General features: G+C 39.5%; 3 protein-coding genes and 1 long non-coding RNA gene across 12 annotated transcripts in view; 2 read left to right on the top strand and 2 right to left on the bottom strand.

Moving 5' to 3' along the window:
• Positions 1–644: 644 nt before the first annotated feature.
• tial1 (TIA1 cytotoxic granule-associated RNA binding protein-like 1) lies at positions 645–10,271 on the bottom strand. Of its 4 annotated transcripts, XM_046070795.1 has the most exons (12): positions 10,088–10,271; positions 9,557–9,653; positions 9,142–9,240; positions 8,948–9,002; positions 8,763–8,850; positions 6,954–7,029; positions 6,555–6,663; positions 5,720–5,815; positions 5,502–5,586; positions 5,153–5,276; positions 4,708–4,850; positions 645–4,473 (listed from the first exon to the last, which is right to left on the bottom strand). In XM_046070795.1, the coding sequence occupies exons 1-12, from the start codon at positions 10,114–10,116 to the stop codon at positions 4,350–4,352; spliced, it is 1,125 nt and encodes a 374-aa protein (XP_045926751.1). In that variant the 5' UTR covers positions 10,117–10,271; the 3' UTR covers positions 645–4,349. The 4 variants fall into 4 exon arrangements, with proteins under 4 accessions (XP_045926751.1, XP_045926752.1, XP_045926755.1 ...); XM_046070796.1 differs by lacking the exons at positions 9,557–9,653; positions 10,088–10,271 and adding an exon at positions 7,784–7,853 and having other exon boundaries at positions 9,142–9,228; XM_046070799.1 differs by lacking the exons at positions 8,763–8,850; positions 8,948–9,002; positions 9,142–9,240; positions 9,557–9,653; positions 10,088–10,271 and adding exons at positions 7,492–7,566; positions 7,784–7,850.
• Positions 10,272–12,037: 1,766 nt separating this feature from the next.
• On the bottom strand, positions 12,038–15,056 carry LOC123984086. The gene is made up of 2 exons (XR_006828361.1): positions 14,777–15,056; positions 12,038–12,221 (listed from the first exon to the last, which is right to left on the bottom strand). It is a non-coding gene; the product is annotated as an uncharacterized LOC123984086 (long non-coding RNA).
• bag3 (BCL2 associated athanogene 3) lies at positions 12,426–17,751 on the top strand. Its single transcript, XM_046070755.1, has 4 exons — positions 12,426–12,677; positions 14,743–15,078; positions 15,228–15,572; positions 15,699–17,751. The coding sequence occupies exons 1-4, from the start codon at positions 12,480–12,482 to the stop codon at positions 16,524–16,526; spliced, it is 1,707 nt and encodes a 568-aa protein (XP_045926711.1). The 5' UTR covers positions 12,426–12,479; the 3' UTR covers positions 16,527–17,751.
• An 874-nt stretch (positions 17,752–18,625) lies between these two features.
• The window catches only part of LOC123984080 (phosphatidylinositide phosphatase SAC2-like), a 13,364-nt gene continuing 7,637 nt past the window's right edge, over positions 18,626–24,352 (top strand). Inside the window, exons 1-10 of one of the 6 annotated variants that reach the window (XM_046070750.1) lie at positions 18,626–18,745; positions 20,741–20,821; positions 21,314–21,450; positions 21,710–21,745; positions 22,096–22,224; positions 22,387–22,572; positions 22,692–22,748; positions 23,095–23,293; positions 23,511–23,690; positions 24,049–24,116. In XM_046070750.1, coding sequence (XP_045926706.1) covers positions 21,719–21,745; positions 22,096–22,224; positions 22,387–22,572; positions 22,692–22,748; positions 23,095–23,293; positions 23,511–23,690; positions 24,049–24,116 — 846 coding nt within the window. In that variant the 5' untranslated portion in view covers positions 18,626–18,745; positions 20,741–20,821; positions 21,314–21,450; positions 21,710–21,718. Of the gene's footprint in view, positions 19,098–20,740; positions 20,822–21,313; positions 21,451–21,709; positions 21,746–22,095; positions 22,225–22,386; positions 22,573–22,691; positions 22,749–23,094; positions 23,294–23,510; positions 23,691–24,048; positions 24,117–24,352 lie in introns of all 6 variants that reach the window. The other 5 variants (XM_046070744.1, XM_046070747.1, XM_046070749.1 and 2 more) reach the window with 5 other exon arrangements.

Below are 24,352 nucleotides of genomic sequence, written 5' to 3'. Positions count from 1 at the left end.
CTTCAAAGAGTATGGTTGCTTTGATAGTCATTTCATGTTTATGAATGTTCAACTTCTATTATAGCTGCTCAGAAGATACCAGCCCCATTTGCACAGTTCAGTGAGATGTATCTACAAAATAATTTTTTATCTTTATATGTAATGATTCAATAATTTTTCATCAATATTTCCCACTTCCTGAGCTGCCAAAACTTCTTGTTGTAACAGAGCAAACAAGCGACCAAAGACAGTGTCTACAATATTCACTGTATATTAAAGATCTAGAGCCCTTTATTAAAAATGATAAAAAAAAAAAAAAACCCAAAACATTTCTATTAAATACAAAATAACTGGATATGGGATGTTTTATCCCAGTGGACTGGATGTTTTTTAAAATGTGTTTGTCATAGTTCAGGTTTCATACTTCCCAGCATTACTGCAAACAAAAAGGGTAAAAAGGGGGTTGAGCAAATATATATGTATAGTAAATACATGCTATAAAACATTCAGATGGTTCAGACTTCTGAACCTCAGTTTAATAGTTAAACGTATAATAATGTTATTTACTGTGACTGGTAGAGCTGCTGAAAACATAATTTTACAATAATGTATGTCTTGTCAGAATTTCTGTTCTGAATTATGTGCCCAATAAATGTACTGAATGACAAGGTTCAAGGGTTTCTTTATTTGAAGTGACTTATTGAGTTTTTCCACTTATATGGAAAATTGATTTTATACTTTATTATTACAAATCACTTCTGTTGTTCAACTTAGATGTATTACTGTCATTAAAGCAACTTTCCATTACATTCAGGATTTTAAGCAACAAATATATTACATGTCATAAGCGTGCAGTTCAACATCACCTGCTTCCTGCAACTTTCTGAAAATGGCACACAAACTTAATAATGGAAAATCCACAGTGGAAAAGAATTTAGATTTGTAATGGAGCCTCTGTAAATAACAAAAAAATTGAATTTACTAAAACATCAATTAAGGCTTATTCATAAATTATATTATAATGATGGCATTTCATTTCATAATAGTCTACCTACAGTATGTACATTATTTCTTAAGTTTCATGAAGGTCTGTGATCAAGGTTTCTATTTACACTCTCAGCCATGACCCTGTTTTGTTAGAAGAACACCACCCAGCCCTAATAAACAAACACAATATTATTAGTTTGTTGTGTAGTACAAAAGGAAAAGGAGAGTGATCTTACAAGTGTGTAATAGGAGTGTAATACACTGTACAGAATGGCACATATACAAGTAAAATCCAAATTCCAGAAAATCCAGACATCATTGCAAAATCCTCTTGTCACAACATGCCAGTTATTTTTAAACAGGAATATATGGAAATATTCTGCTGATATTGAGAAAATGTGCCCGCTGCCCTGACACACCAATGGTATATTTAGGAAACCTTACACTTTCCGTTGAATAAACATAAAATAAAATAATCCCAATTTATAGTTAGCCTCAAACATTAGACAATTTGTCTTTACAAAAATGGGTGCAACATTTTGAAATATCTAAATACACGATGCAATATGATTAGGGGCTGGTTTTGGTGCTAAATTAAGTCCAAGATTCTTCGCAAAAACACTCACAGACATTAAAAAGAAACTGAGGTTGTCAAGAGAGAGAAGGAAAAATCTCAAGATTCAATATTTTTCTAGGAAACCAGCCCCAGAATCAGCACAGTCAGTTTGGGGGTTAAATCATTTTTACAATATTTTCTTAGTGAGAATGTCTTATAGACCTTCCTTTGAGACACAGGATTACATATATTAGTCCAATCTAAGCTCCATTAATGTGTAAACTAGTCCATCAAAAGTCTGCAAAGAACATGCTGATCACTCCAATACAAAACAGGAAAAACCTAATATATTTTGCTTTTAGAGCTGTGTAGGTGAAACTCTCTCTGTACACAAGATTTACCCTATGAGACACCACGCCCCGCGTAAATCTAATTTAAAGCCATAATTGTTTATACAAATAGTTTTTTCACATATACTGAAAAGGTAAACTACTGTTACGGGGCCTATATTCACAAAGCATTTTTCATTCATATATCAAAGTAGGACTGAATTTCTAGCTATGAGCTGAAGCTTAGTCCAGACCAACTTTTAGCAGGTTGGCTCATTCTTGGTGACCAATCATACCTGCTTTATCTGTGCAACGCTGTCATTACTGTATGTCATTTTAAAAACTGACCTATATGACAGGAATGACCTTAATGCATGGGGACTTCAGTGGAGTTTTGTCTTCTGTTGTATAAAATTACAGAAAAATGACAAGTAAATAAACATTTTAACAAGTCTGTTCTACTACTGAGAGCAGATATTTCTACAGTTTGATAATTCAAAAGGTCATAAAGTTTGAGATTTCCAAGGCTTATAATCCTTGTTATGTCCCAGTGAGCTTCTTGATTGCTTGTAGTAAGTGTGCTTTTAGCGCCACTACGCTAACTAACCAATATAATTACTAACGTAGCTGTTATGTGTCTATATGTACATTTAAACTCAGCAAAAAAAGAAATATCCCTTTTTCAGGACACTGTATTTTAAAGATAATTCTGTAAAAATCACTTAACAGATATTTATTGTAAAGGGTGTAAGCAATGTCTTTCATGTTTGTTCAATGAACCATAAACAATCAATGAACATGCACCTGTGGAATGGTCGTTAAGACACTAACAGCGTACAGACACGAGGCAATTAAGGTCACAGTTATAAAAACTTAGAACACTAAAGAGACCTTTCAAATGACTCTGAAAAACACGAAAAGATGCGCAGCGTCCCTGCTCATCTGCGTGAACGTGCCTTAGGCATGCTGCAAGGAGGCATTAGGACTGCTGATGATGCCAGGGCAATGTGTGTGTACTGTGAGATGCCTAAGAAAGCACTAAAGTGAGACAGGAAGGACAGCTGATTGTTCTTGCAGTGGAAGACCACATTTGACAACACCTGCACAGGACCACAGGGCCACATCAGATACTGATTGTTACTTTTGATTTTGACCCTCCCTTTGTTCAGGGACACATTTTTCCATTTCTGTTACTCGTATATCTGTGAAACTTTGTCCAGTTTATGTCTTAGTTGTTAAATCTTTTTATGTTCATACAAATATTAACACATGTTAAGTCTGCTGAAAATAAAAGCAGTTGTAGGTGAAAGGATGTTTGCTTTTTTTGCTGAGTATAGTTTAGGACTACACAAGCTTTTTTATGGTTTGGCCAATTGGTTTACTTACTCAGTGTTTGATAAGAGGAAAGGCATCAAATGATCTTCATCTATAAAAGCAACATTATATAGAAAGTGTATGTTAAAATAACAGCTTCAAAATACTTTTGATGGTACACTGTCTTGTAATAGGGAGAATGGCTTCTTTGTCATCGCCATTCCAAGAAAATGATGAAGAGAAAAAGAGAGAGCGATCGAGCAATCTGATCGAGACCTGACAAGAGTAAATATCGGACTGTCTTTTACTTGTTGGTGTGAGCTGAAAGAGCTAAAAGGATGCAAGACAGAGCTGGCCTTCTTTCTGTTGATCTAGTCAGTAATAACTCATTAGCTGGCTGGCTATGTCTTGTGTTGTTTCACTTGCTTGATGTTTGTTAGCAGAACTGTCAACTCGAGAAAATCAGCCAGAGTTTTCACAGACAGAGGTTTAGCTGCTAACTATAAATCTCAAGCTAATGTTAGCAGACTTATTACATAACACACTCGGACATCGGTACCATTACTCTAAGTGCTCTTGCGTATGTTGCTGTCTAACTTTGATGGCAAGCTTGCTACCCAAGTTTCAAGCAACATTATGCTGCTGTTGGTAGAAAGCGGCACTGGTGTCGTGCTGGAGCCAGGTGACGGGCAACATAATTAATGGCAGAAGCGAAAAGACTGAAGAGACTATGGAGGATGTTGAAGGAGGAAGCTAAGAGGAGAAAAATAATTCTTACATAATGTTGCTTTAAGATATCTGTTCAGTAAGCACTGCAAATCCTCTTTGTCACATTCTGGGTAAGATTTTCAAAGGGTCGAACATTCAAATGGTTGGCAAGCCCTTTAACATCTACTTAAACAAAGACAGTTGGTTTGGCTTTACTTCAGAGGCCCAAGAGCAATTTTCCATAACAGAATTAGGAATTATCTTCAAATACATTTTTTAAAGGTTCTGAATGAAATGGACACTCCCCTTAAAACCATAATTATTAAACTGGTTGTTTAGGAACATCTATTAGCTACAAAGGCTTTGTGAATATGGCCCCTGCCCTTCTTCCACCACAGCAGCTGTCAAGATGAGTGCAGTGTGGTCTAAAAGAGTTGACAAAATCCCCTTGGTATTGCACTTAAGTTGGGGCCAGCTCACTGTGTTTGGTAGCCAGCCATGCTGAAGTTAGCCAGATTGGACATCACTGGACCAGGCGGGGCTGCAGCCTGGGCTGATGGAGATCCAAAGCCTCCCATCCAGGCCGGTGACTGGGACTGACTGCAAAGATGCCCCAAATATCAAGTTAGTGTGAATGTGGTCACTGCGTATAAAGATCAGCGGTGTTACTCAATAATAAATCAATGCTCCCCAGGCTGGAGGGAAAGATATCCGTTTTTTATCTTATAGAAAGTGTCAAGTTACCATCTTGATTTAGAGGTATTTAATGACAGGGGTCTGACAATATAGTAATACAAAAGTTTAATTGAATACATACTACAGAGTAAAACTCACTCTACTCCAAATCCTTGCTGATTCCACGTCTGGCTGTACATACTGTAGGAGGGAACTTGCCACCCATTGGTCACATACTGCCCATACTGCTGCTGTGGATTCCCATAGAGCTGGTTCCACTGCCCCCACTGACTGTACTCAACCTGAGTGACACCATCAGTGAGAAAAAAGTGAATAAATGTTTTAACTGTCCCATTAGATGCTAATCAGGAGCAAATGATATTACAAACAGAATATTACAGCAAGAAATGTAATCCTTTTGAAAAGTAAATTTTAGTCTCTGCAAAAATATGTTGGGGTTTGTAATAACATTTCCATTTCATAATTTTGGCTAAAAAGACAGGACATGATGTTCTCATGTCCTGTCATCGTTCTACACTCATCTCTAATAACAACATTTTTTATTTTATGTTATCAGTTTCGTTATCAGTGAGGTTTTCCCTACCTGCTGTGGATTTTTTGCCATGTCAGGAGATTCTTTGCCCCAAAAGCACTTCACTATGTGTCCTTCAATGGCTGTGCCATTTACTGAAACAATGGCATGGGCAGCACTTTCATGAGATGAAAACCTTAAAAAGGAGAAGAGCAGCTTAGCAGGCAAATACATCAATCTGTATCAGACAGTATTAAAACTTTGAGCAGACTGATCACTCACAATAGCACTGATGTAAAGACAAACATAACAGAAAAGGCCACTGACACTGAGTCAACTATTGACTGGCCTGTCACTGAGTCATGCAATATGCTTGTGTTGACATCTAGAGGCCAAATACTGCAATGGACTGAGGCATTACCTGATGAAGGAGTAGCCTTTCTCTGGGAAAACTCTGATTTCCATTATTTGACCAAACGGTGAGAAGGTCTGTCGCATTAGGTGTTCTGAAAGAATTAAACAGAAAAAAGGTTAATCTGGTTAGTTCTTAGACTATTTGAGCAAAGTGTATGTATGGACTATGTTTGGACTATTGTAGCGTGACTAAAGGTTGTAACAACGAATCTTTACAGAACTTGCCTGATAGTCCTAACTGGATCCCTCCACAGTACACGGTACAGTTCTGTGGACTGGACTGAGTCACTACGTCGTCAAACCTCAGCTGCTTTGAGCCATCTGAAATCAAAACAAATAACATTTGTAACGGAGTGATTCTACATTTATACACAGTGTTTATCAATCAAATAAATAAAAGTCTGGTATGGTAAGGTGATACCATTTTGTAAGCTTATTCGGCTGTCTTTGCTAAGAAAAAAGAACAGGGAATGCTTCTACTTATGAGCAAGAAGAACGCTGCTCGTAAGATGGGGGAGGAGGCTGAGCGAGCTTCTTGCTGGATATGGAGCAAGAGAGAGGAGGAAAGCTAGAAGCCAGGGGCGGATGGGCAGTGATTTGGTCACCACTGCCGACCCACCAACTGGAGAGTGTTGTGGTTAAGGGTCGAAACACTGTATGAAGGTTGGGTACCAGCTGATGACATCCACTCCTGGCAGAAAGCTACATTTACCTAATGGGGTAACTGAGGAAAGCACCCAACAGGTGTATTCTGCAATGTGATCATCATAACCATATTACTGATGATAAAAAAATACTGCAAAAAAAAAAAAAAAAAAAGAAAAAAAACTGTATCTAATTTAGTCAATATCCCCCTGTCCCCTGTTTTCACTTTTCCTGGCTGATTGGACCTCTGCTCTGGGCATTTCATGAAGCCACTGGACTAAGAAGCTAATGTTTCTCGCCCTGTCACACAAAGAAATTAATGGGATGTTTGGTCTGACTGCGCCATGAGAAGAGCTCAAATCATCCAAAATAAGTTAAATCCCCTGTGCGGGTGTGCAGGGCCTTTAAAACTTACTGTCCTGGGCACTCTTTGGAGCAGGTGGTTTACGCGTTGCCCAGTTGGTCCTGATTTGGCGTCCTCCAAGCCACTGTCCCCCCATGTTAACAATGGCATTCTCTGCATCCTATAAATCCAAAATCAAAGACAGTTACCCCTCTGGATTTGATGAATCTATAAAGTTTATCGGTGACCATAATCAGTACTAAAAATATGCATTACTCTTTTTAATTTAAGTAATATTGAAACTACTGATGGTAAAACAATAAACTATGTAATGTTAGATGATTAAAGTTGTTGTGACTATAGTTTCAACTATGATTCATTATATTTGAATTACAGTTAATGCATTAAAGTAGGATAATAAACAGAAAATAGAAATAACCTTCAGTCTGTGTTCTTGCACTGGAGCCTTACCAGTTTGTTGTAGAAGGACACAAATCCATACCCCTTTGATTTGCCTGTCGTCATGTCCTTCACAACACGCGCATCCCTGGAGGGAAACGTGAAAACAACTTCAGAGCACTTTCCAGTTTAAATGCTTCAAACTAAAAGGAACCACGCAAAACACACTGAACTGTGAATCCTCTACTCTGTCCTACATTAATGTACATTAGCTATCGTGACCTTGTACTGAGCACTGACTCGTAATATAACTTTAAAGCAACACTTGAAAAAAAAAAAAAAAAAACAACAACAAAAAAAAAAAACAAGTACAAATACATGCATCCTACAATATTGTTTTTAAATAATGTCAGATGTATTAATGGATCCTTGCCACTAGAGCACCACTCCTTGTTCAGTCTTCAACAGTAGGCTACTGATTTAAATTCACAAAAGCAACAGATTATATGGATTACCATGCATTGTTAAAATCTGCTGTTGGTGCTCTTCCTACAAATAGAAATATATATAGAAAATATCAAAAGAGAAAAAAAGGAATTAAAAGGCATACATGGCCTGTTAACAGATTTCTTTATTTTTCCTGGTCAATTCTTTACCACCAATATGGAGTATGGAGTTTGGGGAGCTGCAAATTTTGAGAAATTGACATTTTCAGAAATTTTGGAAGAGGTCATTGCACTATAAACAACACTATGCAAATCAAAATGAGACAATTTAAACATAGATTTAGAGGAATACATTGAGTATCAGAATTTGTTAATCTAAGCTAGATCATGTTGACATATAGCATCTACAAATAAAGACATATGGAAAGAATGGAATAAATAGAGAAAAAAAACTACATCTGAGTCTCCAGAGTGCACAGTTCCTTGCTGTTAGCCTTCAAGCTCCTGTCCAATCCTATGAGCATTTCTGTAAAATAACCAAAGTGCTATTACTTTACTGAGACCCACAACTAAAAGCTGTTCAGGTTCACACACACAGCTTACATTTTGCTGACATACACTTTACTTACCACACCCTAAATATGCAAAGAAAAGCAAGAGTGAGCTAAAAGCGGACACTTCAGTCATAAAAACAGAGAGACACAACACACGAAGACCACAAGTAAGCAACTACAATAAAGCGCCTAACAACTTCAACTTCAGAAATGGTCTTGGTTAATCATAATTTAAATGAGGATTTTCCAATCTGTTATAAGTGTTTTTAAACACAAAGCAATACATATGATGGTTAAGAGTTTCAGTCCATTCTGATCATCACTTTCATGTGAAAATAAAATGATATTGGTCCATCATCAACTATGTTTACACGCATGGATGTAGTGTCTTTTTTTTGACAAAGAATACATCAAGATAAACAAAAATTAAGCTATTCTCCTAAACACTATCTATTTTTTTTTCTAAACATTGTGTCTCACAAGAGATAACTTGGGTTTTCACCGCTTGCATGCAAGAGAGGAGGGAGCTTGAACTTCATGGATGACCCTTTAAGCCCATGGACACCACGATTTCACATGATACCAACAATGTTTTTATCCCAAAACCAAAGAATGAATCTGAGATCAGACGTAACTTGTAAACTGTTGAGAAGGAACAAAAACCTTCAGGGTGTCGACATTCTTTTTCACATTAAGGGTGAATTTCTAAATATTTTTTATATTTAGAATAAAGTCAATATCCATGTTGTATGCATGTAAACATGGTCATAGATGGTCTTTTCAGAGTACAAGCTAACAGATGAGTACCTTTATATTTCAATGTAGCATACACATTATTGTACTGCACATAAAAATAAATACCCTTTATTGTGAAAACTTACGAAATTTTCCCAAAAGGTGCAAATGCAGCCTTGACATCCTCAGTGGTGATCTCAGGGCTCAAATCACCCACAAAAACATGGAAGTGATCTAGAAACAAAAGACAAACAAAAGGAAAGACACTGTTTACCATTTTCTGGTAGACTTCGATTTCAGCAGATTAGAAGATCAATAGGTGAACACGTACTGGATGTGTCTTTCTTCAGGCTACTTGGAGTGGTGGCCCAATTTACTTTGACCTCCTGAAAGAAGGGAGTTCACAGAGAGCATTTAAAAGTATGGCAGCGAACTGAGAAATAGACATTTTCTACGCAAGGATCACAGGGGAGCTCAGAGCTGCCTAACCTTGCTTTTAATTTTAGACCAGACAAACTGTCCTACCTTTCCTAATATCTTCCTCCCGTTCATTGCTGCAAGGGCTGCAGCAGCATCTCTGTGTTCAAAGAACTCCACAAAGCAATAGGGGTCATTGCTTGTGTGCTGCAAGGGACAAGGTCAAACACAACCGTTCAAAAGGTTGATTCCACTATTTTGTAGACAACTGAGATGTAACTGCAACTCAAAAGCACGGTCCATTTGTTTGTATTCACATTTTCAACAGTTTAGTTAATTCCCCAGCAGTGTGGGACCACAACTGAAATCACTGTGTTTAAGTTCTTCACAACTTTTAGATGAAAAGCAGTACGTGGTCACCCTCCAGATGTGAATGATGGGGCAGGAGACATAAAACATAAGGAAAATAAAAAAAACATACTGTAAGATCATAAACCAACAACAAACAATGTTGGCTGCTTACCTCTGTGATCATTTTACAACTTTTGCAAGGCCCTATCTGGGTGAAGAGTTGCAGAATCAGAATTTCTGTTACATCCTTTGAGAGGTTCCCCACATACCTGGATGAGAAATAGGAGGTTCATCATGAGAAAACAGTTTACTCCAGGTAACGGGGGAAGTGGCACAGATAGTGACAGTGGAAAACTGTCAGGCCGCTTATTTCGGTTAAAAACGTGTGGTTAGTAATGGCGAGTTATTGATGTGACGTTATTTACATTAGCTTAAAGCTAGCCCAACATTACCATTAATAACAACTAAACAATGTTAGACAGCTGCAGCCGTTAACGCTTACAGATTACACGCACTCATGAAATACGTATGGTTGTTAATTTTACCCTATGTTAACTGACCTGACGATAGTAAAACCATTAAATGTTTATGTTGTCCTGCAGTTTGCACCACGTTTGTGTAAACAGCGGGTAGCTAAGTTAGCCACCGGGTCGCTAACGATACCTACCGCTAACGTTACTGTTAAACACCTAAAATTACTTACAGGGTTTTGGGGTGACTTTCGTCGTCCATGGCCGATACCGACAGTCACCTGGGCAGAAAACGTTAGTTACTATGTAGTTAGCTAACGTTAAACGACTCCGATGTACGCTACTAACTACAACAAATAGTTAGCTAACCGGGCGCTAGTGCATACGTCACGCTAGGAGCGAGCGCGTGGGTGCGTGCGCGTGAAGAGCCCCGGCGAGATCGGAGGTAACAGAAGCCACCATTTTTACAGTTTCAGCAGTGAAAATTATAATTATAATTATAAAGAATGGTTATGTTTCTGGAGGTGACTAATGAATTACTAATAACTACAAAAGCCCAAACAGCAAACACCTTCAGTAGTTACTTTATCACATTAGGCAAAGTCTGGAAGTATTTCAGTAAGATACTTTTATTTTGAAGTGGAATGGAGGGGTACGCTCGTTTTAATCACCGGTGGTCGACGGTTCAGGGAGTGTCTCGAACACCGGGGACCTTTCTGGAATCTGTGTTCAGATGTCAATGCTTCAGTGTGAGCATGTTTTGAATAACACGTTGTTTTTTTGATTAATAACTGTACAAACGGTGTATTAAAGTGTATCGAGTGCTGACTAATAAATCCAATAAAAGTAAATTGCTCTGATACCTATGTCTTGTAACACTATAATATACCACTGTCTGCCACTATGTCTTTTTGATAGTAGCGGGATAGTAGGGGGCGCCAAAGACAGACATTTTCCATTTCCCTCCTAGTATAGTGGCTTTAATGAGTTTTTGGCAGGTGCTTTTATTTTGAAATAATTTTATTAAAGGGCCAATAAGTATGGTTTCTCCTGTGTCATTATTAAATTATAAAGACAATGTCCATCAAAAAACCCTGAAAGTTTATCTTCACTCACTCTCCAACCAAGGCGTAGTGGTTCCAAGTTGTGTTTAGCAACACTGAGGTCTTTAATCCATAGGGGTCATGGCAGGACGGGTGGTAACCAGATACATATACATTCAGTGCTGGTTGGTAGGCTTGCAGAAGTCAGAGATGGCCCTTGGTCATAGCAGGCAAATGTTCTAGAAATATCAAAATAGTCACAGAATCAAGAATCTGATAATAATTTGTCAATGTGATTAATCTCTGTATGAACAATTTCACCAATTGAAGGCATCAACTATTGTTACACACTGAATTGAAAAATGTAGACCTGACTGGAACTTTTTCCCCAAGCAAAAGAAACATCATAATAACAACTTTTGGGTGTCAGGACACACACACAATGAGATTCAAGAGAGGGGTTACTGATTTAATCTGGCTACTTTATGATCAATGTGTATCTCCCATATTGTGTTGCTACAATAGAATAACATCCCTGATGTTCCAATTGAAAAATGGTTATTGAGCTGACTTATTATTCAATAAATCCTGTATGTGGGGGGAAGATAATGTATATTGTGTGATGTCAGTTTTATGTTTTATGTGTTATGTTTTTATATATATATTTTTGTGCATCACTTTGGTAACCTTGTCGTTTTTAAATATGCTATATCGATAAGAACATAAATATGAATTGGATTATATATATGGTGTTTACACTTACAAAGTGTTCCAGTGTTGTCTCAGCAAAGGAGAAGTGCTCACTAACAGATTTTATTAGTGTCAATCTTCTCACTATTTTCAGGTGTCCAAAAATACAGAAATCAATTTTCTTCAACTGTGATGTCTAAACTGTGTTTGAACACCTCTAAAAACCCACGTGGTGGTTTCTCCAGCCAAGTGAGGATGGGTTTTTTGAGATTTAGGCTACTAGTATTTCCCTCATAGTATGATGCTGAGTTGTATTAAGGAAGATCCGTCATTAGAGGTGTCACTGAGCCTACACTGGATCACACCACTACAGTTATGTAATTGTGTACCAAATCATCGCAAATCCAGACTGAGTTCCCTTGGACAAGATTTCTCATGTGGGAGTTTGAGTACATCTATTTGGGTAACCTTTTATTATGAAAAGGCTTGGGATTCCCTTTTCTAATACACATTGTTCTCAGGTTGTGCTCCAGGGACGCAATGATGCGACCGATGGGGCTCCAGGAAGTCCCAGGAATATCAGGTGAGGAGATTTCCCAGTCAGCAGGAGTGAATGTGGTCACTTTCTCCACAGCTGCAGCAAAATAAAGAAAGAAAGAAAGAAAGAAAACCCTTCTATTAATTTAAAGTGGGGCTCCCTGCGGGGAAATATAATGCAGAACAGAGGCTATGTTGGGGGGGGGGGGGTCTGCGACACAACAGGTTTGGGAACCCATGCCACCGTATCCAGCGTCGTCCGCCCCCAACATTAACCCTGCTATTTCGAGAAACTTCCAGCCCACTTTTCCACGTCACTTGAAGGAATCTTTAAAGCGTCCGTCGCCTGTATAAAATGTTTCAGTACTCGACAACCAGCAACATGAACGGCATGAAGACACAGTCACCGATACAGACGATGGCCAACAATGACAACGACCCTCTCCCGCTCGGATGGGAAGTAAAAATTGACCCTCAGACTGGATGGCCCTTCTTTGTGGACCACAATAACCGCACGACAACCTGGAATGACCCGAGACACGACACGAAAAAGGTAAAAAAAGAGCGGCGGCATAAAGTTGGTTTGTCAGTGTTGACGGCTGTAACGTTACAACTCTTTAACGGCGGGTTTGTGTCGAGCTACGTCGCTGACAGTGCGTGTTTTGGTTTGATGCGCTGATAAAGCGGCAGAAGCGTTGTGCTACATCACTGTTATATATTAATCTTGTTGACTGTAACGTTAGGCCTTGTTTGGCACCGCCACCTCCCCCTCACAGACAGCTCATAAGCCTATTATAACGGGTGATCAAGCCCGTTGTCATGATCTAACACTATTATTACTCGATGACTCACCATGCAGCATGTAAAGGCTATCTATGAGGAGCTTCTAGTATTTTAATAACGTTTCTTTCATGACGGAAAACACTGCGACGTCCTGCTCATATTAAACTTTTTCCCTTACAAGGATTGAGACAGGTCCGCTTCACTTTGGCCTGAGGAGTAACGTTAAACAGTACGACAGAGGCGCTGGCTGCCCCGCATATCATATTCAGCTGGATTTAATACATGTTGTGGAAAACATGCAGACCTGCAGAGAAAACCCGTGGGTTGAACTGGGCTTCACGGGCTGCCAGTTGGCAGTCTTTCGTCTCAGAGATAGACACTGTTGTCCAAAGTTAGTGTCCCGAAGAATCTGCTAGAAAGACACAGCTGTCGGGGATAAAATTGGTGCAATGGTGCTGGCAGTGAGCAGTGTCCCATGCTGAAATGGCAGAGGGCAAAGGGTCGCTCTCAGCTACTTATTAACTTTTGTCTTAAAGGAAACACTGGCTTACATATAAATGCAGTGTTTGCTGTGTAGGTATTTGTGTTTAGTGGATAGAGGTAGAGCCTTGACTAAACATAGACTTTTCAGAATCATCAAAATCATTCACAGAGTGCTTAACAATCAGTAGACCTGTTGCTTTGTTGCTCTATAGCTGTCATTGGTAGGTGTCTAGTCACTTATTACTCTATGAGAATAATAATAAAACCTTACCTAATGGCTAATGACAATTTACATTATTCCTGGTTAGTCTCCTTGTCTGACACCCAGGAGTGTGTTGATAGTGCCAGTGTTTTTTGTGATATTTATTTAATTAATGCTAATTTCCTGCAACAGTAAGTCCCCAATAATGAGTTCTTAGTGTGATTATCAGTATCTCTGCATACAAATGATTTCTGGGATTATTTAGGTTCTTTTTCATAAGAGATAGATCAGATTAGGTGTGGTCAAAGAAGACTGACACAAGGAAGAGATCCAGTTATTCATGTAACAGTATATGCAAAAATCACCAAGTATTGGCTCTAACTTCTTCATGGGCTTTGTGAAATGGCCAAGCAAAAAAGAGTTGTCTCTCTCTTTGGGTAGACAGGATAATTAGCCAATAATATGTTACTTCAGAGGGTGTGCCAAACTATTGTGAGTGGGATAAGTGTCAGGAAATTCAGCCAGGTGAATGATGTCACTCTCATTGTGAAGCAAAATATCAAACACAAACACGGCAATTATGACGTAGTCCGAAGTTAATTTCATTTGTCAAATACTCAAAGAGGTGATACTTTTGGCATTCCCTTGTGGAAATGTCACATTTTAACCTATAACCTTTGCAGATATCTCAGGACTGAGAGCACTCTCCAATCTGACCATTTGGGCGTATGGGGGGGTGGGGAATTAACTTAAATGTGAATATCTACCAGCCACTGACAGATACATGTTCAAATACACAAGTTACTCAAATCATTATTTTGTGTCTGAAAGCACGTCGCCTGTTTTACCAGCATTTGGCTTGTGCTAATTTCATGTCATAAGCTTTTGCAGACAACATGTTGAGCTGAAGATGAAAAATATAAGCAAAAATAACTTATAATACTCAAGCATTTTGTTAGTTTTAGTAGATTTTATAACTTCTAAATTGTTCAAAATAAACCAATCACCTGGCAAAATATTTAATAATAATTAAAAGGACAGGGATTATAATGTCAACCAAGTTTGTAGTATAAAGGACATCACTATACTCACTAATCACTATTTTTGTGGTTGAATTGGTTAATGACATATACTACTGGCTGTGTTTCAGGTCAGAGAAGTGTCAGCAAATGGACCCAACATACCACCAGAACCAAGCCCTCAGGAGACGCAGAAGACCTTTGTGAGGGAGATGAAGCACCCCATTCTTCGCCCAGGTTATGTTCCTATCCCAGTCTTCCATGATGGCGCAGAACTGAGGCAGCAACAGCATCCATGTTATTCCTACATTCAGCCAGCCACTGCACAGAATATCCGAACAGACGGGCGGACGCCTTCCCCGACGCCAGGGCCCCACTGCAGGCCTAGATCACCTTTACATGGACCTTCAGACGGCTGCTCCACTGAGCCTGGAAAGGTCACATCGCCTGTTTCACAAACAGCAGAGGTTGGATTTGAAGATGATGCATGCTGCAATGCTGTATAATTTGTATGCACAAATGTAGATATGAAGCAAGGATCATCAGTTAAGTTTTTTAATGAAAATAAATTACCAAATACTGAATTTTCACTGTTTCAATATGATATACTTTCAAGGTTTACAATGCCCCACATCACCAACCCCCACGGCCCAGCAGCACTGGTCTTCAAGCAGGTTACATCCCCATCCCGGTGATCCATGAGGGTGGAGGAGGCCAAACACAAACACAGGCTCAGTTAAATCCCTCCGTCTACTCTCAGCGCAACCCCTACTCAGAGCACCAGCAGCCCTTCCATCGGCTTCAGACCGACGAATGGCCTGGCTATTCTGCAGCAATGCAGCCTCCCCGGGAAAAGGCTTCTCCAATACTGTTTCCCCAGCATCGCGATTCTATTCACCTCCCCCCTCATATTAGAAGCCAGTCACCTATTATAACGCAGGTGCTGGGAGAAAGACCACAGGTAATTTTATTATTGTGTGTTTTCGCATGGATTTTTCTTGATGTTCAAAAAAACGTTTGATTTTCACATCAGCAAGTGTTGACCTAAATTGTGACAGATCCTTATGACTTCTTTTGAACTTTTAAGGTTCAGCAGCATGTCCTCACACGAGACCCGCCCCAGAAAATGGAGCAGGAACAACAAAGCGCTCAGCAGAAGCCCGAGAACACGCACCTCCCCCAGCCATTGTACGAAGAAGCTGACGTACAAAAACCTCAACAACCTCAACAGTTCCCACAGCCTCCACCTCAGCAACCTCAACACTTCCCACAGCCTCCACCTCAGCAACCTCAGCAGTTCCAGCAAACTCCACCTCAGCAACCTCAGCAGTTCCAGCAGGCACCACCTCAGACTTCTCCTCAGCCTCAGCATCCTGAACAGTTAATGCAGTCGCAGCAACAGTTCCAGCAGCCCCAGAAACCAGAGCAACCACAACAACATACTGCAGATATCACAGTTCAAATACCTCCAAAACCAGAGGCCCAGGACATGACATTTGTTCCCCCCGAGGTCCCGCCTGTAAAGGTTGAAGCTGAACAGGCTGCTCAGTGCCCAGTCCACCCAGGCTTGGCTAAGGTACAGCAGATAGTCAACCGTGTTTCTAAACTGGAGCAGGAGGTGAAATGTTTTGATGGAAAGAAGAATGATAAGAAATATTTGCTACTGGAGGAGCTACTGACCAAAGAGCTCTTAGCACTGGACTCGGTTGACCCAGAGGGTCGTGTAGATGTACGGCAGGCGAGACGGGATGGAGTCCGTCGTGTTCAGACCATACTGGAAGAACTGGAGCAAATGGAGGAGCAGCCAGCCAGGCCCGCCAGCGAGACCGCAATGGAGGGAGACAGCCTGACACAGAAAGGAGAGCCCAGCATGATCACCAAGGATAATGTTCAGCTGGCAAAGGAGATATCATAATGACTGCACTTCATAATTAAGAGGCGAGAAGGGGTAACCTGCTGTATATTTGATAGTGAACGAGTCTGCTCCGGGTAACTCTCCTCCTCCTCTATCTACAGCATTTGTGGAAGTTGCATGCATTGATTAACAGTGTTGGTATTTCCTGCCATTCAGCACATAATTGATGGTAGCTCAGTGCAATCATGTTTTTCAAGCCAATGTTGTTGCCTTCTATGTTGTGCCAATGTCTTCATAAAAAGACAACTGTCATGATCAAGATGTTGACAACACTCTCTAGTCAAATTAAAGTTGGAATAAGAGGCCTTTATCAATAAATGGAACAAAAGTAGAAGTATTTTCTTAAGAAATGTTCTGTGTAGTTGCCTTTTGTCTTGATCAAATATCATATGAAGCTTTTCTTAATCTCATCCGCACATCAGTTAGTACACAAGTGTAAACATTGGCACTTGGGAGCAGAACTCACTTCAAACCTCAGTCAACAGAAAAGCATTTTCCCCTTTATAGCCACATGGCCATGCTGGAGCTGCTTTGTCATAGAACACAGTGAATATGTTTATTAGATGCTGCTTTTTGGTGCATTACTCATTTTGCCGTCTTTGCACTTTGCCATCATTGAAATGCATCACGCTGAAAGATCAGCAGCACTTCATTTGAAATATATAAGTTACACAAGTTTTGATTGATGTGTTTGAGTGTTTGTATGTGCATTGGTTTACTTGTTATTTCAAAACATTATATCAGTATTTATATCATTATATTGTATTTTGGTACATTTATGAATGTGCAATGACAAATGGAGGTGAGATGTGTATCTTACTGGAGATGTGAGACAATCAGCACTTGGTGCTAATGAAGACAGTTTAAGATTGTCAGAATGTTCATGTATAACTACCAAAGCCACAATCTGTAATAATACCAACACAAAAAATGGCCTAAAAGCCTTAAAAATGCCAACTGTGAGAGAACGCCCAATCCATAAACAGATCAACTTTAATCTGCCATTTAAACATTTTCAAAATTACTTTTGAGATTATCGTAATTGTTTGTGTAGTGATTTATCTCTATAATGCGATCATAAGCCATCTGTCAGGTGGGGTCACTGCCTAACACACCTTATAGATTGTGGCTTAGTGTTGATCACAGTTTATGAGTAGCAGGCCGATGCATTGTTGAAAGCAAGTCACGTTGGTATTGTTAAAAAATAAAATGTATTTGACATGGATTGTGACTAATATTTGGGTTCCCATTGATTCTACTAAATCTGAGATTCTTTTTTTTTTTTAGAGTACTAGGGATAGTACTTTAATTATGTATAGACGGTATACCTAATATTGAATTTAAGGTTGACCATGTTTACTCCCTGACAAAATAATCCAGATTTTAATAATGTAGGAGTATGTGTATGCTCCACTTGTGGATTTCAAGATGTGTCCCTGAGGCCCGTCTTCAGCTGTCTTAAGTCTGGCTTAGCTTTCCACTGAAGAGCGTTCATTGGTAAGATTATGTCTCTGTCTGAGGTCAGCTGCTCCTCCTCTTTTCCCTCAGAGCCCCACTGAGTCATAATTGACAACATTTTTTCCCCTTATTCCTAGTTAGGTGGGGACACTGAAAAAGTGTAAGTGTAAGTGGTGTGTTTTATATACAAATGACCCTAGCCTGTAACATTAGAATATAGACTGAAATACTTATGTCAGATGATTGTTTTATACATAAATCCCCTAATTTAAAAACCCCCATCCCTCCTCAGATTCAACTTGCATTCACCTTGCTGTCACTGAACAAGAGGTGCTGTAGCTGTAATGTTTTGCTTTCCTTGAAATATAAGTAGGACTATCATATTTAAAAACAGAAAGACAAATGAAGGAAATATATAAAGTAATAAAATAAAGTCGCACACACTTTCATCAGAATGGGTAGTCTCGTTATCAACATATGGTTATCTCAAAATATTATAACATCATATAATTAATTAACCATATAGTTATTGATTAGGGTAATCCGTTATTAAATCATGTGAATAGTTTTCATGTACAGTGGGTCTACCTGTACACCAGTGACGACGGCACAGATCACGTGTTATTGTTTAGAGCAGGAAACTCGGTTACATCTTGAACGGGCACACAGCGGCTGCTGGTACACTCTCTCACTCATTAGTGTGTATTTGGCATTACTGCGTCCAGCATGACGGTGGGAAGGGCTGCTTCTCCCGTGGAAAGGTAATTTGATTATCAGCATGCGTAGAAGTGGAATAAACAAGGACGACACTCATCCAGCTGCTGCCGCCGCTGTCGCTAGCTCGCTAGCTCCCGTAGCTCACCAGCCTGTGGGGAACGAGCTAACCGTGTAACGTTAGCTAGCCAGTCGCCGTCTGGCTAGCTACAGCCAACCTCCAAGACGTGGAAGTTGATAATTACCTGTACCTGGCTGCTTAGCCAGCTAGTTGCCTGTTTGGTGTAACGTAAAGGGACAAAATGGAGCTATTCCAAGCCAAAGACGAGTACATTCTTCAAAGTGGAGACCGTGCTCTGTGGTGCAGCCGAAAAGACGGGACCATTACAGTCAGACCTGGTACGTAACGTTATTGGATGACAAGCCGACCGTTTATCCGAAGCTAACGTTTGACATTATGTCCTATTGGAGTCAAATAAAAGCTTTGTTGTTCTCGCCCTGTTTGGAGTTGACAAACACTATTGTACTGATGTTGGATGTTCACTATGTACCCCCTCAGGGGTTTAGTCTAATCTGTCACTCTTAATTATCACTCGTTCATCTGTAAAATTACCGTGATCATAATCATGTAATCGTTGTGAATTAACCAGCTGCGACAAAACAAGGGGTTTGATAAAGGAAAGATTGACATTGTTGAATGCGCCATTCCCAAATCTTGAAATCATCGTCTTAGTTTTCAGTCCGGGAGTGCCAACACCCCAAACACACTTCAAACAGGACTCCAAAGTTCTTGCTTTGCTTCTTATGTTACAGACTGAAACCTAAATTTGACTCTTCAGTTCTTCTTTAGACCAAACAGACACAGTACAGGAATGAAAGACTGTAAATATAACATAATTTAAGCTTGTATACGACGTGCCTAGCGAATGACAGCTCCTGGTAGTATACCTTGGCCACACTGCAGAAGTGAGAACTAGTGTTGGTGGTGGTTGTGACAAAAATGTGTCATGCTTTCTACTACATGATATATACCGGTTGTGGGAACTATTTATTCATAGTTGGCGAAAGCGAAATAACTGCTGAACTGAAATAAAAGTTTCATTAGAGTCACCATAGGGCTGTGCATGGTATCCCCTGTGTCAGTTGAAGGTGTATGGCTGTGCAGCCATCCAGAACAGGGTTTTAGTTGCACCACTGTTTCATTATTTAATTGGAAAAAAGGTTTCCACTACTCATTTGGTTTCCACTCCACTCTCAAGCACACAGTGAAGTATTTCCATGATATTATGCATTCCGAGTGAACTTGTGGTATGGTGTTTTTCTTTTTGTTTTTATGGTCCTTTTTTCTGTGAGACTGCTCCTGTGGGACCTTCCTAGCCAGTTACCCTGTATGTTATATTCTCTGGCTGGTGAGACAGGAAGAGTCATTGTCTGAGGCACCTCCACCCTTTGCCACACCCTTCACTTTTTCCCAAACTTCACCTCTTTGATATTTAATCTGCAGCCATTCATAAGCATTGCAGTTTAGTCACTGAGTTTGTGCATTACCATAACTGACTTCCTACTTGGTCTGGTGTTTGAAAATGTAAGTAAATGGAGACAGGCTATTTTTTAAAATAAATTGATACTATCTTGTTCTATGTTTAATAGCTTTACTTTTCATACAGATTTGTGGAGATCCCACTATCTATGGGCTGTTACTGCATTTAACCCAGCTGCAACTTAGACGACCAAGCATTTAAGGTTAACAACGTCTACTGGGTATTAAAAACAAGTTTAAGCATAGTAACAGGAACTCATACAAACAGGACTGTTTTGAGGTACTTTCTATTTGGTTAACACACAGGTTAAGCTCCTATTGTCAATATTTAGATATAGCTAACAGAAAAGATGCACACGCTGAAACCTTTTTAAGGGATAACTTGAGGCCTCAAGCAAAACATGTATGCATATGTACATTTTGACCCTGGCCGCTTATCTGGCCTAAAGCATAGCTTGCTACACCACTGTTTTGATGTCTCATTTCCATATTTTTATTTCAGCAACAGACCTGTTGTTAGCTTGGAATCCAGTGTGTTTGGGTTTGGTAGAAGGTGTCATTGGAAAGATACAGCTTCACACAGGTAAGTGGAGAAAAACGTTTGAACATTTCACACTGAGTTTTTTTTTTTCTTTGCTTGCCAGTATTTTCCGTCTGTGTGCACTAGACACTTGACACTTAGTATGTTTCTTACTCAAAAGGAAAGGTGTGAAAAAATGTGTAAAAGTACTTGAAATGTGTGTAGTTATGAAGAGGAGTGAGCTGATGGTGATGTTTAAATTGGTGATAAATCTGATTTTTGTTAGTGATACTTGCGTGCCCTGATGGGTAAGAAGTTAAAGATTAAACATTATACCCTTTCATAAGAAAGAAAATATATGAACAATTATAGTATTTTAGAAATTCAGATAGGTTAAGATGCTTTAATTATTTATTTAACAGATGTCTTGTGTTACCTTATTAAAGAAATCTGCAGATAATGGCTGGTGTGCAGCTGCTTTCTTCACACCTCCCAGAATGTGAGGAATTCTGCACCAATGACGCAACCCCCCCTTCCTCTTTCTCCTCCTGACAGATCTTCCTCTCGGCCTCGTATTAATCCGTCAGAAAGCACTGGTGGGCCATTTACCAGGCAATCACAAAGTCTACAAGATCACCAAGATAGCTGTCATTCCACTTTCTGAAGAAGAGCCTCAGGAGCTTGAGCTGGAGGTGTGTATACTTATATTGTAATGAGACATGAGAAGCAGTGATCATGTACTTGCATTCAGTCCCCCTGACAATTATTATAACGTTTGAGTGCTTGTGAGAATCCTAAATTGTTATTAATGTACCCAAGAATACCCTGTGTGCGTCAGCATGTGATTTAAATTTTTACCCACACATGTAGAGTGAAAATCAAATGCAGACATAAAATCACTGTAATAGATCTCAGAGCAAGTTGAATATTGCTAAGATTTCAGTCTTTCAGGGGAGCTTCATGGATGGTGAGACAGAATATTTTCAAGTGAGTAAATAAAAAGGAGAATGATCGTTCCTGGATAGGCTTTTAGACCCCGTTGTATTGTACATTGTCCTTGTACTGCAGAATGATCATTCCTTTTGTGCCTAGAAATCCTATAGATCAATGTAGATATTAGATCTTTTACTGCGTTAGTTTAGAATAATATGAACTATACAGAGTACTGTATTGTGTTTGGTTTGTTTGTAGTGGCTTGCAATAAACATTTTGTTTTGAGAAATTCAAGATGGTACCAAATTCAGCTATAATATCACCAAATTTACCATTTTGTTGACTTTCTAAGTATCATGTTTATGAGATTTGTAAACTTGCGTTCATTTGATCCTCTTTTCCAGCTTTGCAAGAAGCATCACTTTGGAATCGACAAACCAGAAAAACTGGCCCAGTCTCCCGATGAGTCAAAGTTCTTGATGAAAACATTTAGTCAGATCAAATCTAACGTTGCTGTGCCCATCAAGAAAAAGGTATTTTTTTATTGTACACTTACAAATATGTGTTCTGTCATGCTCAAACCAACACTACTTTCCCCATCTTTTGCACTTTGAAAGGCTTTGAAGTTCTCAAAGGATTTTTCTTTCTTTGCTTTGTCGTCTTATCGCTCTTTTCTATCCACCTGCCCAATCCAGTATTCCCCTGCCTTCCAGGTCAAGGAAAACAAAGAGAAGGAACGTCTGGAGAGGCGGCTGCTGGATGAACTGTACAAGATATTCATGGACTCGGACTCCTTCTACTACAGCATGACCTATGACCTGACAAACAGTGTCCAGCGTCAGGGAGACTCGGAGAAGTCCAGCTTACCGTTATGGAAACAGGTTTGGACAGAAATTTATCTCACAACTCACTGGGCTTGGTGCCTTATTTTTTCTTTGACATATTTGTATCGCAAAAACCCTTATGTTTGATTAATTGTAATTTTTATTGTTTGTGTAAGGTGGATGACCGTTTCTTCTGGAATAAACACATGATCCAAGACCTTATTGACCTTCAGGTAAATGTTATTTTCCACACAGAAATATTAAGGTGCACTACTTGGTGTTTGTTTCTCTCATTTTAGAATTGAATAAATGCACTTTGTCCCCAGATTCAAGTCATTGACTATTGCCGACATAGTCATAGTGGTTTTCTTTACAATTGCTGGCCTTGTGTAAGCATAGCAGTTGTACGTGCTGATAAAAGAGCTTTATCAGAAGAGTATGAAAATACTCCTGGAAGAGAAGTGATAACAACTCTTAGTTATGAAAGATTATCTTCTGTGGATTCTTGGTGGATGCAAACTGGCTCCTTATCAACCTTTCAAACAGCATTTTAATCTCCTTGTCCTGCTGTCACTCCAGGTGCCAGACGTCGACTTCTGGGTGATACCAATCATCCAGGGCTTTGTACAGGTGGAGGAACTGGTGGTGAACTACAATGATATGTCCGATGAGGAGAGGAGCAGCCCTGAGACCCCACCACAGGAGGTCACCTGTGTTGATGACATCCATCCCCGCTTCACTGTGGCCCTGATCTCCAGACGCAGCCGCCACCGCGCAGGTAGAGCTTAGCTTGGCCTAGAGGACGGTCATTCCTGAAATCTGATTCAGCCGAAATATATGGGTCATATTATGTAATTAGGACAGTGTTTTACACCACATCCAAATAGGGTTTCTTTCACAAAATTCTTTGAATTGAGTTTTTATTCTCTTCAAGTGAAGCATGATCTGTGATATAAATAATCTGAATAGTGTTAAAGTATTCTCCTTGCCCAAAGGGATGCGGTACAAACGAAGAGGAGTGGATACCGATGGGTGTGTGGCTAACTATGTGGAGACAGAGCAGTTGATCCATGTGCACAGCCACACTCTGTCCTTTGTGCAGACTCGTGGCTCCGTGCCTGTCTTCTGGAGCCAGGCGGGGTACCGCTACAACCCTCGGCCACGCTTAGAGAAAGGTCAGTAGAACTACATTATCTTGCATACAGTGCTGAGCTTAGTTTTGTTTTATAGTTGTATCTTTAAAAAAGCCATTGTATTCAGTACCAGTGTTCTCTCTAGGTTTCACACATCTGTCTAGTATATTTGAGCTATGTCTTAATAAAATATAGGCATCTTGTCAGCCATTGGTCCTTGCTCCACTGTTAAAAAAATAAAAAGGTAATTGGATTGAATATGGGGAATTTATTGTATCGTCAGGGGACTTAAAAACTTTCTATAGGAAAGAGCACTTCTGTCTCCAAAGTTACAATGATGTAAAGATTCAGATTCAGTTATATGGAAATCATTTCGATGCATATTTTTCTGATGTTTCAGGAGAAAAGGAGACAATGTCTTACTTTTCTGAGCACTTTGAAGAACAGCTTAAACTCTACAAGAAGCAGGTGGGTTTGTTCTGCCATATTGTGTGCTTGGGTATCTGCTTAGCATAGTTATTAAGTACTTGCATGTTAGGATCTTTATTGTGTATGTATCCCCACCTTGGTCATTCTGCCTACCGACTGAGCTTGTGAATTAGAGTTGGTGACATTTTTTTTCGGGACCCCTCTGGTGTCATCTTTAAGTATACTTACAGTATAAGTCATTTTGAAGATGTATTTAGGCAAATTTTTAAGATTGT

This window comes from Micropterus dolomieu, linkage group LG15 (assembly GCF_021292245.1).
Source record: "Micropterus dolomieu isolate WLL.071019.BEF.003 ecotype Adirondacks linkage group LG15, ASM2129224v1, whole genome shotgun sequence".
Taxonomy (NCBI): Eukaryota; Metazoa; Chordata; class Actinopteri; order Centrarchiformes; family Centrarchidae; genus Micropterus; species Micropterus dolomieu.
Note: the sequence above shows the minus strand (reverse complement) of the source record. Positions and strands in the feature narration are given on the sequence as shown.

Excerpts from the sequence above, each read along its gene's own strand:
- bag3 (XM_046070755.1), top strand. The coding sequence starts at position 12,480 with ATGTTTCAGTACTCGACAACCAGCAACATGAACGGCATGAAGACACAG. Across the intron at positions 12,678-14,742 it reads CGAGACACGACACGAAAAAG|GTCAGAGAAGTGTCAGCAAA; the intron begins GTAAAAAAAGAG and ends GCTGTGTTTCAG. Across the intron at positions 15,079-15,227 it reads CTGTTTCACAAACAGCAGAG|GTTTACAATGCCCCACATCA; the intron begins GTTGGATTTGAA and ends TATACTTTCAAG.
- tial1 (XM_046070795.1), bottom strand. The coding sequence starts at position 10,116 with ATGGACGACGAAAGTCACCCCAAAACCCT. Across the intron at positions 5,277-5,501 it reads AAAGGCTACTCCTTCATCAG|GTTTTCATCTCATGAAAGTG; the intron begins GTAATGCCTCAG and ends CTCCTTTTTAAG. Across the intron at positions 4,474-4,707 it reads CAGCAAGGATTTGGAGTAGA|TCAGTCCCAGTCACCGGCCT; the intron begins GTGAGTTTTACT and ends GCATCTTTGCAG.